A 16,999-nucleotide genomic window follows, 5' to 3' on the forward strand; every position below is an offset into this window, starting at 1 on the left:
GTGGGTGGCAATTCCAGCCTTGGAGCAGCCCAGGGCACAGCACAGCCCCACCAGGAGCACCGTGGGGAGAACAATCAGCACCTGGAGCTGCTCCAGCAGAGAAGAACAAACTGGGATTTCTTCACAGGTAAATCCATCCACGGGCTCGGTGAGGAACAGCCCCTCACAGGGCACAGCATCCCTGGTGGCCCACAGCAACATCTCCAGCTGGGTTTGGTTTCCTCCCCTCTGGCAGCGAGGGCAGAATCCGTGTGGGATGTCCTGAAGCCTCATCCCCGTGTCCTGGGGTGGCCAAGGTCCCAAAGCAGGGCTGCAGAGCTCCATCCGTGTCCCAGGCAGGTCATTCCCATGGCAAGGAGCTCGGGGTCAGCCCAGGGTGGTGCTGCAGAATTCCCAGGTTCCATCCTTCCTGCACATCCCTTGGGAACAACGTCCTGGAGGCTCCCAGGAGGGGCACACAGCCCACCTGGCACTGGTGGCACGGAGCTCCTGCCTGTCCCCAGTGTCCCCTGCTGGAAAGGGCCCATCCCTCCCTTCCCATCCCTTATCCCAGCCCTGGAAATGCTGGGTTCCAACAGCACCACGGGGTGAGGGCTTCCTGCAGCATCCCAGGGATGGGGAGGCTCTTTGGGAACCCCAAATCCCCCTGCCCAGGGATGAGGTCCTGCTGGACACACAAGGACAAGGCTTTGGAGCAGCATTCCAGGGATGGGGAACCTTTTTGGGAACCCCAAACCCTCCTGCCCAGGGATGAGGTCCTGCTGAACAAGTGGCACACAAGGACAAGGTTTGGAGCAGCATTCCAGGGATGGGGAACCTTTTTGGGAACCCCAAATCCCCCTGCCCAGGGACTGAGGTCCTGCTGGACACACAAGGACAAGGCTTTGGAGCAGCATCCCAGGGATGGGGAGGCTCTTTGGGAACCCCAAATCCCCCTGCCCAGGGATGAGGTCCTGCTGAACAAGTGGCACACACAGCACAAGGGTTTGGAGCAGCATTCCAGGGATGGGGAGGCTCTTTGGGAACCCCAAATCCCCCTGCCCCGGCACTGAGGTCCTGCTGAACAAGTGGCACACACTACACAAGGCTTTGGAGAAGCATTCCAGGGATGGGGAACCTTTTTGGGAACCCCAAATGCCCCTGCCCAGGGATGAGGTCCTGCTGGACAAGTGGCACACACAAGGACAAGGTTTGGAGCAGCATTCCAGGATCATGGAGTGGCTGAGCCGATCCACAATCGGATCCCTCAGGGTGCTGCCCTGGGGCTCCAGCTGAATTCCAGCAGCAGTTTGGGCTCCTCCTGTGCTGGCCAGGACCCTGGCAGGGAGTGATGTCCCCAGAGTCCCAGGAAACAGGGGCTGGGGAGGGACAGCAATCCCAGATATCAATCATGGATAACAATCCCTGCACACCCAGCCCGGGGCAGCGCCCTCGGAGCTCCTCAGAGGTGGGGACATGGGAAGAGGCTCCAAATTTGGGAGGAAGGCTGGCAGGGAGTGTCTGCTGGTGGAGTGGCTTTAATTGGATTATGTCCATCACGCTCCATGCCTTTGTTCCCGATTTAATGGTTCAGCACTTCAGTTCAGCGCCGGCGTTAAATTTAGTGACGGAGTTTAATCATTTCCAGGGCAATCATTTCCAGGGCTACAACCAAATCAAGGCTCCATTTCAGCCCAGCCTCGAGCGCAGGAGCTGAGAGACAATGGCCCAGATGCATAAAATTAACAGATCTTGACCTCAAAAGGGGCAAAAAAGGAGCTTTGCACCGTTTGGGGGGGAGTTTGGGTGCTGCAGCATCTGCACCGGGGTGTTGGGGCAGGCTGGGGACAGTGGGGACACCCAGGGACACCAGGACACCCCAGTGCTGAGCAATCCGAGCCAGGGATGTGTCCATGTGGGCAGCCCTACAAAAACAACCTGCTGAGGGCAGGGCAAAACACCAAATCCTCTGCATTTGGGGACTGGAGCTGGAGCTGCCACCCAAACCAGCCCCATGCTCTGGGAGGAGCCTGGAACCATCTCCAAAAACCATGGAAGGCCAAGGAATCACCATCCCCTCAAACCATGGAACCACCATCTCCTCCTGTCTGCAGCAACCCTACAGTAACCAACCACTCCCTGCACAGAGGGGAGGGAAAAAGGCAAAATCCTCTGGGTTTTCAGCTCTGGAGCAGGTGCAGGAGCACAGACCCAGCACCTAAACCCGCTCCCCATCTCTGGCCAAGCCATGGGACCGGTGAGCAGCAGCGTGTCCCTCCCTGCTGGGCCAGCCCAAGGGAGATGCCTGTGATTCCTCGTCAGGGAGGTGATTAAAGGGCTGGGCTGGCTCTTAATGACAGCAGGGCCTTGCTGTGACCCAGGCAAGCAATTAGCCAGGGAATGGGGGTCACGGGCTCCTCATCCACCTTAACTGAATTCCAATATCTGCCACTTGCAGCAGCTCCCAGCCCACCCTGAATGGGTGAGCAGCAGCACGAGGGTGCACCCCAAAACTCAGCTGCCATCCCTGGGGCACTTCCCAAGGGGCACCAGCCCCACCGTGAGGGATCCAGCTGCTTCCTCATTCCCAAAAACTGCAGGAGCCCAGGGCACGATTCCACAGTGGGTGACACCCATAAAACACAGGAAAATGGATGGAAGAGCAAGTTAGACACAGAGAATTACAAAGATCCTTGAAGCCTACAAAGGGTAAATAGTTATTAAAAAATAAAAGTAATTATAAATGAGTATTTTCTGGGAAACAAAGCCAGAGGAGCTCTGGAGCCACCTGCCCAGGACGTGGATTGGGAATTCGATGTCCCAGGGATTGCTGCAGGACCAAGGCAGTGACAGCAGGTACAGAAACGATCAGAATTGTTAATTTTCCATCGGAACCCCTCAATCTGTGCGGGGAAAGGGTCAATGCATGGAACAACAACTCTGCCGAGGGCACAGCACATTGCACACCAACAGCCCTGCAGAGACAAGCCTGGCCTCAGGGGCTGGGGAGGCTCCCACCCCAAATCCCCCCAGGAACATTCCCCCTGCAATCTGGAGCTGCCAGGGAGGCAGCAGCTCCCAGCCCTGTCCCGATGGGGGCCGGATTGGGGCACTTTTGGGGTTCTGGGACAGCCAGAAGCTGTGGGATTGGGGCACTTTTGGGGTTCTGGGAGCCGCCCTGGGTGCCCTCCTGAGCGCAGGGTTGCCTCTGGATATGGTAAATGATAGGAATAAAAGGGGAATACACACGGTGAGAGGCAGATTGGGAAGTCCACGTACCCCGATGATAGCATTCAACTCCGTCATTGTCACTTGCTTGGCACGTTCAACAGCCTGGGCCACCTGCTGTTGGTGCTGCGGGGACACAGGGCCTGGGTCAGCCACAGCCCAGGGGCAGGACCCCCAAGGCATGGTTTCCCTGCTTTTGGGCCCTATTTTTCCCTAATTTTTGCCCATTTTCCCCTAATTTTTTGGCCCATTTCTCCCTAATTTTTTAGCCCATTTTCCCTAATTTTTTGGCCCATTTTTCCCTAATTTTTGGGCCCATTTTTCCCTAATTTTTTGGCCCATTTTTCCCTAATTTTTGGCCCATTTTTCCCTAATTTTTTGGCCCATTTTTCCCTAATTTTTGGCCCATTTTCCCTAATTTTTGGCCCATTTTCCCCTAAATTTCTGGCCCATTTTCCCCTAAATTTTTGCCCTATTTTGTGTGCAGCAGTCCAGGAGCACCTCCCAGCTTTTCAGGGAAAAGGTGAAGCCCCTTGCAGCCTTTTGGGCTCAGTGCAGCCCCCCAGGCTGAGCAGAGCCCCTGCAGGGCCCAGCTCTGCCCATCCCAAGTGTTCTCCAGCATTCAGGCAGGATTTAAATCCCATTTCTCACATCCACCCCCCACCCACCCAGCACTGCCTGCGAGGGAGGGGAAACCCCTGGGAGAAGCTGCACCCCCTCACAGAGGGTGTGGAAAAGTCCTCACTTACCTCTTGTGACAGAAAAGGCATGATCTGGGCTAAAATCGTGTTCAGTCTTTTAGCAATTTCTGTCTGAAAAAAGGGAAGAAGGAAAAGCAGCAGTCAGCACCCGGCAGCAGCCTCCCACGGGTGCCACGAGGCTTCCTGGCAGCAGAGCTGTGTCCCCTGGCTGTCCCTTCCCAAAAATCCCCTCTCTGTTGCCTCCCAAAATCCCCTCTCTCTGTCCCCTGCCACTGATCCTCTCCCGGTCCCTTTCTAAAATCCCCTCTCCCTGTCCCTTCCCAAAATCTCCTCCCTGTCCCCTCAAGCTCCCCAGCCCAGGGACACCTCCATGACAGCCTGGATGCACCAACACCCGCCAGAGCAGCACCCTGGGGGAGCTAAATTGGGGGAGAAACCCCCCCAAAGGACACCCAGCCCTTGCTGGGGATGGCTGGGACACGCTGCTCCGGCTACACAAACAACACAACAAGCACCATCAACATTCCCAGTGGCACCAGGGAATGGAGACACTGGGAAAATCCTGATCTGACCCGGCATGGAGGGAACAGCCCACAGAACCCAGAGCTCTGGGTTCTGCTCCAAGGGGTCCCTAGAGAGCTCCCAATGGGCTGCAAAGCCATAGGAACATTCCTGGCCATCCTCTCCTCCAGAAAACCTCCAAAATATTATGGGACACCTCCATGACAGCCTGGATGCACCAACACCCGCCAGAGCAGCACCCTGAGGGAGCTAAATTGGGGGAGAAACCCCCCCAAAGGACACCCAGCCCTTGCTGGGGATGGCTGGGACACGCTGCTCCGGCTACACAAACAACACAACAAGCACCATCAACACTCCCAGTGGCACCAGGGAATGGAGACACAGGGAAAATCCTGATCTGACCCAGCATGGAGGGAACAGCCCACAGACCCCAGAGCTCTGGGTTCTGCTCCAAGGGGTCCCCACTGAGCTCCCCATGGGCTGCGAAGCCATAGGAACATTCCTGGCCATCCTGTTCTCCAGAAAAACTCCTGGAGATTGGGGTACACCTGATGCTTTCGTTAGGAATTAGCTCTGTGGAAGGGAAGAGCATCCAGGTGTGCTCCTGGTGAGATGACCGTGTCCCACTGCAGGGATGCTCCCAGCAGGATGACCATGTCCCTCTCCAGGGATGCTCCCAGCAGGATGACCATGTCCCTCTCCAGGGATGTTCCCAGCAGGATGACCATGTCCCTCTCCAGGGATGCTCCCAGCAGGATGACCATGTCCCTCTCCAGGGATGCTCCCAGCAGGATGACCATGTCCCTCTCCAGGGATGTTCCCTGCAGGATGGCCGTGTCCCTCCAGGATGCTCCCAGCAGGATGACCATGTCCCTCTCCAGGGATGCTCCCAGCAGGATGACCATGTCCCTCTCCAGGGATGTTCCCTGCAGCAGAGCCGTGTCCTGGCTCCCAGGGGTTAACCCAGGCTGCTCCTGGCCGAGGCAGCTGTGAAAACAGCTCCAGCTCCAAGTCAAACACGGCGGAGCGGCCGCGAGGATGCAGCGCCACAACAATGGCCGGGGCCGAGCGCTGGCAGGGAATCAAACGCCCCGAAATTCCTTCCGCCAGCCCCAGCAGCTCCTTATCAACAGCACGAGTGATTAACCGGGGAGCTCCGGCCTCCTGCTGGCAGGGAGCCTCCTGCCCAGGACAGCCAGCCCTGCTCCCAAAGCCCTGTGCTCCCCGCATCACCCCAAATCCACCCTGCGCACCCCACAGCTCAGCTCCTACAGAACCTCTGGGCTTTAAGCCCAGCCTAACCAAAGGAGGCCTCAGCTCCACCTGCTCTCAAGCACCCCAAGGAAGATCCCCAAATATCCTAATCTGGGAGAGAAACCCCAATGGACACCAAGTCCGTGCTAGGTGTCACTGCTCCTGCTACACAAACAACACAACAAGCATCATCAACATTCCCAGCAGCACCATCAGCGAGGTGACACCAGGAAAATCCTGACCTGCCCCTGCCTGGAGTGACCCCCATAGAGGGAACAGACCCACAGACCCCAGAGCTCCGGGTCCTGCTCCCAGGGGTCCCCAGAGAGCTCCCCATGGGCTGCAGAGCCACAGGAACACTCCTGGCCATCCTGTTCTCCAGAAGCACTCCCGGTGATTGGGTTACACCTGATGCTTTTCTTAGCAATTCCAGAGGCAGGGAACGTGCTGGCACACCGTGCCAAGGCAGGGACGGCTGGAAGTGACCACGGCTTGGACTCAGGTACCCTGGCCACAGCCACCAGTCAGTGGGATCATCACGGCCCCGAGCGTGAGGATGCACGGATCCAGCAGGCAGCCGGGGATCAGGGACTCCTGGAACAGTTTGCTCAGATGGGACTTCAAAGCTCATCCAGTTCCACTCCCTGCACCTTCTAGGAGCCCAGATTGCTCCGAGCTGGCTTTGGACTCTTCCAGGAATGGGGCAGTCACAGGCACCAGTGTCCCAGCCCCCTTCCAGGGAAGGGTTCCTTCCCAGTATCCCACCTCGGCACAGGGAAGCCACTCCCTGTGTCCCATCACTGCAGGGACACTGCCACGGTGACCCCAGCACCAGGCTCTGGCCAGCACAGCGTTTTCAGCACCCAACACTCCCACAGCACCCGGGCTGGAAGCTCCAAGTGCCAAACCCAGCCCAGCCCTGGCGCCGTGGCGGAGCAGCCAGGCTGGCACCGCGAGTGCCACCAGCCCCCGCGGTGCCACCGCCGTGCCCTGCCATGGGAAAAGCTCCTTCCAGGCTCTTTGGCACTGGCACTTTGATCAGATTATATTTAGCTGCAGCTGCATTAAAGATTTATTCCTCCAGCTCCAGCCCCTCGGATTGGGATGCAGCGAGTGCAGCCGCTGCTCCAGGAGCTCTGCCCTGGCAGCTCCCGGGTTCTAGAACAAATCTGATCCATGTTCCAGGGGAGAACACCAGCCAGCCTCCCTCGGCTGCACCCTGGAAAAACACAGCGTCCAGCCAGGCTGATTCCATGGAGCAGGAAGGGAAGGAGCTGGGTTTTCCCCAGACCAGCAGCACACGTGATGCTTTAACCTCTACATGCAAAATTTCCAAGCGAGACGTGAAGCCAAACTCCCCGTTCCACACAGAAAGAGGCTTCCCCACGTGGGATCCGGCACAGAGATATTGGATGTCCAAAATATTATGTTTACAACCGTGAGGTTTCCTGTGAACACGAGATTCAATCGTCTTTAAATATTTGCTCACTTTCCCTCTTCCCGTTCCCTGGCACATTAAACTCCAGTTGTCCCCATTAAAAACTTGAACTGGGAGGGAAGGGGATTCTCTGGAACACTGGGAACAGGGGGAAGGCTCCCTGACCAACACCTTCCCCTTCTCAGGGCTCATCCATCACCTTGCCCAGCGCCCCGAGCCCCACCTCAGCTGCTCCTGCCAAGGAAAGCTCCATTCCCACCGCGGGTTGCCATGGCAATCCCAGCTCCAGCATCCCCTTCCGCTGCCCTGCATCCTCCCTGGACCAGGGCGCATCAGACACAAGGAGGGGGCACGGGAGAGGCTCCCAAACCCCTCCTGGCTGTTTAAAGGGCAAGGAGTCGGGAGGAGCTGCAATCCCAGCTAATCCCCCCTCGCTGCGTGCCCCTGCCAGGAATGTGCCCTGCTCCCTGCCCGGAGCCTCCCGGCGTGGGGTGTCAGCGAAACCAGAGAAAACATCTGCACCGGTGATAAATCAACACGGCACCACTCGGCCCCAAATGAGGCTCCTGTCACCTGCTCTCCAAATGGCCAGAGCCACCAGCAGCATCCCAAGCACTCGGGGACACGGGGAGCCGCTGCTGGCACTGCCTCGGAGAGGTGGCAGCTCGGTGTTAAATAGCTGGGGCTGGCTGGGCCCCGCAGCTCCTGCACTCCCATCCCTACACCTGGATGGGGCAGAGGGAATTTAAAAATAACCCCCCGGATGTCAGTCATAGGAGAGGCAGAGCAGCCTCAAAACTGACCCAAAAGCTGGGAGTGCAGAGCTCCAGGGTGGGGGGGACATCCCAGACAGGGCTCTGCGCACTGGAAATGCTCCTTGTGCCAAATTGGGATGTCCAGGAGGCAAATGGGAGCTGCAGGGATGGGCCAGACCCGGGGTGACCCCCCCAGATAGATCCCAGCATCTCCCCCATGGCACAGGACAGGACACAGATCCCTCCTGGCTCCCTGCTCCTGGGAGGATGGAGCTGCCTGCAGGAACCAGCCCCACAGGCATGGCCCAGCATCCCAAAAAGCCCTGCACAGGACACCCCAAAAAACCCTGCACATGACACCCAAAAAACCCCAAACAGCAACCCCAAACCTGCACAGGACACCCCAAAAAAACCTGCACAGGACACCCCAAAAAAACCTGCACAGGACACCCCAAAAAAACCCCAAACAGCAGAGAACGCCCCAAAACACCTTGCGCAGGACACCCACAAAAAACCCTGTACATGACACCCCAAACAGCAACCCCAAACCTGCAGACCACACCCCAAAACCCCCTGCACAAGACAACCCCAAAACCCTCTACACACATCACACAGCCCTCAAGCTCTCCCCCACATGGAAAATATTCTCCGTGGGGAAGGGAATCCCACCAGGCCATGGCAGGTGGGGATTTTGGGCCATGCCAGCCCCAATTCCAGCCTGCCCTTGCTGCTGGGTTCATACTGGGGGATGAAGGATGGGGAGAAGGTGCTGAACACAGAACACTGCAAAACACCCCAAAATATCCCTACTTATAGCCTCAAATCCAGCAATCTCCAGAGGAGGGTACTGAACACAGAACACTGCACAACACCCCAAAACATACATAATATACTTATATCCTCAAATCCAGGAACCTCCAGAGGTGGGTGCTGAACACAGAACACCCCAAAACATATATAATATACTTATATCCTCAAATCCAGGAACCTAAAGAGGTGGGTGCTGAACACAGAACACCCCAAAACATATATAACATACTTATATCCTCAAATCCAGGACTCTCCAGAGGTGGGTACTGAACACACAACACCCCAAAACATATATAATATACTATACCTCAATCAGACCTAAGAGTGTGAACCAGAAACTCAAACAATATACATACTTAATCTCAATCCAGAACTAAGAGGTGGGTGCTGAACACAGAACACCCCAAAACATATATAACATACTTATATCCTCAAATCCAGGACTCTCCATAGGTGGGAGGGAACACCAGCATTATCCAAGGCCCTGCACAGACACCCCACCAATCCCACCCTGTGCCCCAGAGCGTTGTCCAAACGCTCCTGGAGCTCTGGCAGCCTCGGGAATGCGACCATTCCCTGGGAAATAACAAATCCCCCTATTTGGCACCCTAAACCCCTGCAGGGGCTGCAGGAGCACAGCCCCAGCACAGCTCCCATTCACAAAGCCCCAACCTTCTCCTCATCTCCACAGCACAAACAGCCCCGCAGTGATTCCCCAAAGGCTCTGCACCCCACAGCCCCCCTGCAGACCCCCCCAGAGCCCCCTCCCCCGGCAGGAGGAGGAGTAAATCACACGAGGCGTGAAGCACCAGCAGCATTTGTTGAAACCAGGATATTGTCTCTTTAAGCACATGAAAATCAGGCCCTTGAGCAGTGTGGTTCTCACTCGGGCGCACAATTATGGGTACTTTCAGCTGTCTACCACTATTTCAAGTGCTCTCTCCAAGCGGGCTGTCAATGGCATGTTGAAAGCTATTTGTGGCTGCTATCGTTATTAGCAAAGTGGAGAGCCTGGCTGATGAGAATTAAATTCAGGGCGGGGGTGTGGAGGGGCAGGACACAGCCCCTCATTAGGGAATTACCACCAGCCATGGGGTAAAGCTCGCAGAGACCCCCAAAACTCAGCCGGGAGCCCCCAAAATTCACCCAGGAACCCCCAAAACTCAGGCAGGGAAGAGAGAGTTCCCCTCTGCCTTGGGAGTGCTGAGAGCACAGCTCACAAATTACTCGGCTTCTGAAGTATTTAGCAAATTATTACCTGGCACTCCTTGCTAACGAGCACGGCAGAAAGGATATTGTGTTCCTAGAATATTCTAGAAACGCACACACACACACACAAAAAGCTGCCTCTCTCCCCTGGAAGTGTTGGGGGGTTTAGGCTCGTTCCAAGCATTAGGCAGGGAAACAAGAAGCGCTTCTGTGGAGCGTTCTCAGCCATAACAAGGAATCAAAGGCAGCACAAAGGTTCTGTCCTCCGAGGTGTCCCGTTTCCCCACGCAAAATGAGTTTTCCTTTCGGAATGGTTATTGCCCTCGGCGATTATCCACGGGGATCTGCACAGAAACAATGCGCGGCCGACAGGGGAAGGGAAGTTTCTTTTGGAAAAATCAATTAACCCGACCGAAAAAAAAAAAAAAAAAAAAAAAAAAAAAAAGGAAAAAAAGTTTTGTCGGGGTTTCAAAAGAAAACTCCTGATTGGAGCCGGGTTTAGGAAAGCTGAGCCCGGGCAAGGAGTTGAGTTCAGCAGGAAGACTGATGTAAGGAGCAATTCACTAACCGACTGGGGAATCACTTCCTAAATATTTCCTTGCATATGGAGTTGTTTATGAAACTCCGTTTTTTTCCTAACGAGAAACAAAAACGAGAAGAAAGGGGGGGGGGGGGGGGAAGGCAAAAAAAAAAAAAAACCCAACCCCACACGCAGCCACATATGCACACACTTAATATTCAGCGTGGAAGAGATAATCTGTTATATAAGCCCACAGACAGACAATCCCCTTTTGCTTAAAGATGAAGTATCCATCAATGTTTGTCTGGAGCAGATGTAATCACAAGCAGTCAAGTCTGGAGGGCAGGACACTGCATGAATAATTCAAGCACTTCAGTCTACTTGATTGTGTGCAGATAAACACAAGTCAACCGCTAAACAGGTCAGCTGATAAACTTGTTTGTTCAGGACCAGCCACCCTCAGCCAGATGCCGGCAGGACCACGCCGCAATTAGCGGGATGCCTTGCGGGATGCCTGCCGGGGGGATGCTGCGGCCCATGGAGGGGGGAAAGCCCTGCCCGGGCTCCCCCTCGCCCCATTTGCGCCTGGAAGCAGCAGCCCGGGCTGCTTTGTTTGTTTGCTGTCAATTAGAGAAGGGAGAAGGCTCCAGCTTCCCCCCGGCTCCCGGCAGCGGGCACGCAGCAGATGGCACCGGGAAGCACGGCCCGGGCGGGCACGGCTCCCGGCAAAGCGGGCACCGGCAACCACCGGGAACCACCGGGACCGAGCCACACCGGGAGTTCTGCGGCTCCCGGGGCAGCCCCGAGACCCCCGCGGCACACGGAGAGGAGGGGCTGCTCCACCCGCACCTCCCAGCGCTGCCAAACTCGGGATGCACCCGGGGAAAACACTGGGGAACGTCTTGGGAATGGCATCTGCCAGCGAGGGAACCAACAGAGCATCCCAGAGCGTCATTCCAGCATCTCCTGGTGAGGGAACCAACCCAGCATCTCCTGGTGAGGAAAGCAACCCAGCATCTCCTGGTGAAGGAACCAACCCAGCATCTCCCAGTGAGGGAACCAACAGAGCATCATTCCAGCATCTCCTGGTGAGGGAACCAACCCAGCATCTCCCAGTGAGGGAACCAACACAGCATCTCCCAGTGAGGGAACCAACAGAGCATCCCAGAGCATCATTCCAGCATCTCCTGGTGAGGGAACCAACCCAGCATCTCCCAGTGAAGGAACCAACCCAGCATCTCCCAGTGAGGGAACCAACAGAGCATCCCAGAGCGTCATTCCAGCATCTCCTGGTGAGGAAACCAACCCAGCATCTCCCAGTGAAGGAACCAACCCAGCATCCCAGAGCATCATTCCAGCATCTCCTGGTGAGGAAACCAACCCAGCATCCCAGAGCGTCATTCCAGCATCTCCTGGTGAGGAAAGCAACCCAGCATCTCCCAGTGAGGAAAGCAACCCAGCATCTCCTGGTGAAGGAACCAACACAGCATCTCCCAGTGAGAGGGAACCAACCCAGCAGCCCAGAGCATCATTCCAGCATCTCCTGGTGAGGGAACCAACCCAGCATCTCCTGGTGAAGGAACCAACACAGCATCTCCCAGTGAGGGAACCAACCCAGCATCCCAGAGCGTCATTCCAGCATCTCCTGGTGAGGGAACCAACCCAGCATCTCCCCGTGAAGGAACCAACACATCTCCCAGTGAAGGAACCAACCCAGCATCTCTCACGCCATCATTCCAGCATTTCCCAGCGCAGGAACCGACCCAGCATCTCCTAGGCCATCATTCCAGCATCTCCTGGTGAGGGAACCAACCCAGTATCTTGGAGAGTCATTCCAGCATCTCCCCTAGCATCCCAGGCCATCATTCCAGGATCTCCCAGCAAGGGAACCAACCCAGCATGTCCCAGGCCATCATTCCAGCATCTTCCACCGAGGGAACCAACCCAGCATCTCCTGGTGAGGGAACCAACCCAGCATCTCTGGGTGTCATTCCAGCACCTCCCAGTGACAGAACCAAGCCAGCATCTCCCAGGCCATCATTCCAGCATCTCCCAGCACTGAGCAGAGCCGTCCAGCACCCAGGTAGGAGGAGGGTGGGCACAGGAGACCCTCTGCCCCAGGAGGCTGGGCTGGGGTCCCTCCAGGTGACCCCAGAGTCCCCCAGGTGTTGCTGAGGTGGCCGCAGGCTCTGTGTCCCTGTGGCCTCACCAACGCCGTCCCCAATCCTGAATTTTGGGGTGTTCCCGAGCACCCCAGCCCAAAGCTGGCCGAGTTCCCCCGAGCTCGGGGGTCCCGCAGCCCCCGCACAAGGACCCCGGGGCCGGGCAGCGGCCCCCGAGCGCGCAGTCGGGATTATCTGCGTGGAAGGAGATATTTATATAAAACTGAAGACTAAGCAGGAATTATTTTCGCTGCCCCGTGACTACGGCGAGGGGAGGAAGAGAGAGGCGCATTCAGAGACGCTGCTTTGCATCTCATCAGCGCCCTGCGAGCCTCCGAGGAGGAGGAGGAGGAGGAGGGCGATGCCGCTATTAAGCCAAACCACTTTGGAGTTGAATGGGGCTGATTTGCGAGCGGCAAAGTTGATGTCAACTTCTATCTGCCCTAAGTTCTTAATTAGAACTCCTTCTAAAACCAGTAAGCAGCAGCAGCACAAATAATCAGGTCTAATCTCAATAATAACTTTATTCCTTTAAGTTTTACCATCATGTGCGCAGCCTTTAGGCTCTTTACCGATAATCTTATCAAGGTAGCACACCACATTCTGCTGGGGCCTTCTCTATTTTTTCCTTCAGGCAAGTTACACATTAGAGAAGACTGGAAGGGAGGGGTAAAAAAAAAAAAAAAAGAAAAAAAAAACCAACAAAACCAAAACCCCAACCAGCCCCAAACATTGCTTCACTTCCCAGATGCAAAGACAAGTCCGTGCCATTGAGCAACACACGGTGAGCTCTGGAGATAATTCCCGGCTCGGTCTCACGCTCGGGCAGGGCCGGGAGCAGGGGATGACCTTACAAACAGCCCTGCTGTACCCACAACACGAGCACAGGCCGCCGCAGCAGCCCCTATCAGTGTTTTCCAAGCCTTGGGAACGCGCTATTCCAGGTATTGACCTCCCCGCACGGGAGGCGAGGCTGTTCTCACCTCCCTGCACAAACACTCTGCCTAAAACCGAAATTCCTCGTGAATATCGACGAAATAACCCCACCGAGTGCCATCAACCTGCGGCTGCCAATTTAACAGCCGGGCCGCGGGATCCCACCTGGAGTCACATCCCTGCCTCCAGCACTTATTCCCTATTTAGTGCAATCAGGGCCGATTTTACCTCAGGTGGAGGAAAAGGGCAACAGGAGATCAATCAATCACAACTTCCCCCCTCGAAATTACTCACCTGTTTGTGCATTTCAATATTCAAACCGTACGACATTTCGTAGTACTGGGGAAGGAGAGGAAAAAAAAAATAGAAATAAATTCAATTAAACGCCAGAGCCAAGGAGAATTTGAATTCAATTCACAGAAGGCATTTGCATAAGGTCATTACCAAAAAGCATCCTGGGCAAAACTGGGCTTAAAGCACGGGTAGCCAAGGAAATTACACCTTATAATAAGCAGATGTTTATGGGTTTAACTGGCAGGCACTTAACGAGGGGACACTCCTTTTGACTCCTGTTTTCTCCTCCTAAGCTACTTAGAAAAACAAAGAGGCGCAGAGCCGGGTGACAGGCGTCTGCTCAGCCCTGGCAGAACAGGTACAGCCCGGAGTCTGGCCAAAAACCCAGCTTCTCACCGGGGGGGGGGGTGATTTGGTGATTTGTTCCCCCCCCCAGGGACCTGGGGAGCGGCCGGGAAAGGGGGTGCAGGGCCCGGCCAAACGCACCGGAACCCCCAAGGAGCCCACGCGGGGGCCCGCCATGCTAATTTAGCTTTAAACAGAGCGTTTTGTGGCAACAAAAGTGCCCATTTCCCTGGGGAAGGATGGACGGGAGCGGGGGAGGAGCTGCCATGGCTCCCGGGTGGCCTCGGGGCGAGCAAGGGGGGGACCCCCACCAGCACCGGGGATGCCCCCCGAGCTGGGGGGCACCGCTGCAGCCCCCCCCGCGGCCGCAGCCCCGCTCCAAAGGGGTTAACAGGAAACTTGGGATGGCGCTCGCAGCCTCTGGGGCTCGGAGCGCCGGGCAACGCCGCCCCCCCGGCCCGGGGGTCCCCGGGCAGGCGGTGCCCGTGCCGGGGGGGGGGGGGGGTTCCCCCGGTCCCCCCCGTTCGCCGGCTCGCAGCTAATGACATTTGCAGGCTGATCCGAAATCTGATTAAAGTCTCTCACCATAACGTAATGGCGCTGCATTTCGGTCTTCTCGTTCGCCAGCTTGTCATACTCCACTTTGAGGCTGCGGGGGGGATGAGAGCGCACGGTGAGACCCCGCGGAACCGGGGGGCTCGGGGCGGGGGGGGGCGGCCGGGGGTGCCCCCGGGCTCACCTGTGGTACTGGGCCTGCAGGAACTGGAACTCGTCCTTGATCCGGTCGCAGGACTCGGCCACGGTGAATTTGAAGCCCGGTTGGCCCGGCTGGTGCGGAGCCTGCGGGAAGCGGCCGCGGGGGTTACCGGGGGTGGGGGGGGGGGGCGCAGACCGGGGGGGCGGCGGGGGGTACCGGGACTCACCGGGTGCCGGCCCTGGGGGTACATGGCCGGGCTGGGGCGCGGTCACTGGAAGCAGCCGCGCCGAGCCTCGCTACGGCGATCGCGACGTGCGGAGCTGCCGCTGCTGCCCGCCGGCCTCGGAGCGCTCCCGGAGAGGCCGAGAACTGAACAAAGGGACGAGAGGAAAGTCCGTGCGGGGGGCGGAGGAGGGAGGGCGGAGGGGGTGGGGGGGGGGGGGGGGGGCGGGCCCGGCCGGTTCCCCCCCGCACGTTCCCCCCCCCCAGCCCGGCCCCGCACCGCCGGGGAGGCGCCCGCGGAGCCGAGCCCAGCCCCGCAGCGCCGGGGCCAGGTGCCGACCCCCCCCGGCCGCCGCGCTCCGCGGGCCTCCGCTTCCTCACCCCCCCCCTCCTCCTTCCGGCACTCGCTGGCGGAAAATAAAAAAAAATAAAAAAATTTAAAAAAAAAGGAGAAAAATCAAGGCCCCCCCCCTCCCCGAAAAAAAAAAAAAAGGAAAAAAAAAAAAAGATCAAAAAGCCACAGCGACAACAACAACAACGCGGCGGCGGGAGGAGGGTCCCGCGGTATTCCTGCGGCCGGGAGAAGGGGAAGCAAAGCCAGGAACTAACGCCGGAGCACGACGGCCATGGAGGAGAGGAGGAGGGGGAGGAAGGCCGTACACATCCGACTTCCCGGGCGCCGCGGACATGCGAGGTGCGAGCGGGTCCCCCGCCCGGGGGCGGCCGTTCAGCTGCGTCCAGCCGGGATCGCCGTAACTCCGGGAGCCATCGCGGAGCGGGCGCGGAGCGGGGCAGCGGCGCCCGAGCACGCGGTGCCGCCACAGCGCCCGGGCGGAGCGGGGCGGCGGGCGGGGGACAAAACCCGGGCGGCCTCGCCGCCGACAGCCAATCGGAGAGCGCCGCGCCCACGTGGGGCCGCCGCCGGCGGGTACTGATTGGGTGGCGCTGGCGTAACGTCACAATGGCAGCTTGTGTCTGACGGAGGGGCGGCCGCCAGCCACGCCCACCGTGGGCCCCGCCCCGCGCAGTCCCCGCCCCGCCCCGCGCCCCCCGGCCCGGCCGTGACTCGGGCCCGGCGCTGCCGTAACCCCGCTCCGGCGGCCCGGTTCGGGCGGTAAAACAAACACGGGCGCTTTGGCAGCGGAGCGCCTGCGCTCCGCACCGGGAAAGCGCTGGGTACGAGCCCCCCGCACCGGCGGGCGGCGGCAAGGCCGCCCAGCTTCCCCCGGCGGCCGCGCGGCCCCTTTGATGTGTCGTGAGGGCCGCGCTGCTCCCCCTCCGCGCCTCCCCTCACGCCTGACGGGCTTTAACGAGGAACACGGGTAATGGCGTTAACGTCAGACCCTCCCGCCGCGCCCGCGGGACACCCGGCTGCGCCCCCGGGGGGGGACTCCGCGGCCGCCGCAGTGGAGCGGGAGCAGCCCCGGTCCCGGCGGGCCGGAGGGAGCGGGGCCGCAGCACCGGCGGCCCCACGGGCGGGCCGGGCCCGGCCCAGCGCACAAAATGGCCGCTCGCCCGCGCGTCAGACGGAGCCTCCGCCCCACGTGGGGCCGCGCGCCGCTCAGCCGATCTCCTCCAATCACGACACGGAGCGGGCCGCCGCTCCAACGCTATTGGCCGGGGGGAGCGGCACTGTCAATCAAAGCCACGCGGGGCCGCCGGCGCGCAGCCCCCGCCCGCCGCCCGCCCGCCATGGCGGCGTAATTAGCCCGGGCCGGCGCTTCCTCCAGCTCAAACAATCTGTCACCGCCGAGCCGGGCGGGCCGCGGCACCGCCGCGATCTCTGCGGCAACGCCGCGCCTCGCCGCGCTCTCGACAAGAATGAAACGCCGCCGCTTAAATAACAAACAGGAACGGGCAAAGCGCCCCGAACGCCGCCCCGCTCCTCGCTCCCCGGCGCGGGGGTGCGAGCGCCCCGCTGACCCCC

At 58.6% G+C, this 16,999-nt stretch overlaps 1 protein-coding gene across 7 annotated transcripts in view; it reads right to left on the reverse strand.

The window, feature by feature from the left end:
• TLE3 (TLE family member 3, transcriptional corepressor) overlaps positions 1 to 15,903 on the reverse strand; it is a 32,873-nt gene extending 16,970 nt beyond the window's left edge. For 4 of the 7 annotated variants that reach the window (XM_064722732.1, XM_064722729.1, XM_064722731.1 and 1 more), the window contains exons 1-7: positions 15,682 to 15,903; positions 15,077 to 15,219; positions 14,893 to 14,993; positions 14,739 to 14,802; positions 13,809 to 13,853; positions 3,957 to 4,019; positions 3,259 to 3,333 (exon numbers count right to left, since the gene is read on the reverse strand). In XM_064722732.1, the coding sequence (XP_064578802.1) occupies positions 3,259 to 3,333; positions 3,957 to 4,019; positions 13,809 to 13,853; positions 14,739 to 14,802; positions 14,893 to 14,993; positions 15,077 to 15,100 (372 nt within the window). In that variant the 5' untranslated portion in view covers positions 15,101 to 15,219; positions 15,682 to 15,903. Of the gene's footprint in view, positions 1 to 3,228; positions 3,334 to 3,956; positions 4,020 to 13,808; positions 13,854 to 14,738; positions 14,803 to 14,892; positions 14,994 to 15,076; positions 15,220 to 15,681 lie in introns of all 7 variants that reach the window. The other 3 variants (XM_064722726.1, XM_064722727.1, XM_064722725.1) reach the window with 1 other exon arrangement.
• Between the last annotated feature and the right edge of the window lie 1,096 nt (positions 15,904 to 16,999).

This window comes from Zonotrichia leucophrys, chromosome 10, assembly GCF_028769735.1.
Source record: "Zonotrichia leucophrys gambelii isolate GWCS_2022_RI chromosome 10, RI_Zleu_2.0, whole genome shotgun sequence".
In the NCBI taxonomy this organism is placed as follows: domain Eukaryota; kingdom Metazoa; phylum Chordata; class Aves; order Passeriformes; family Passerellidae; genus Zonotrichia; species Zonotrichia leucophrys.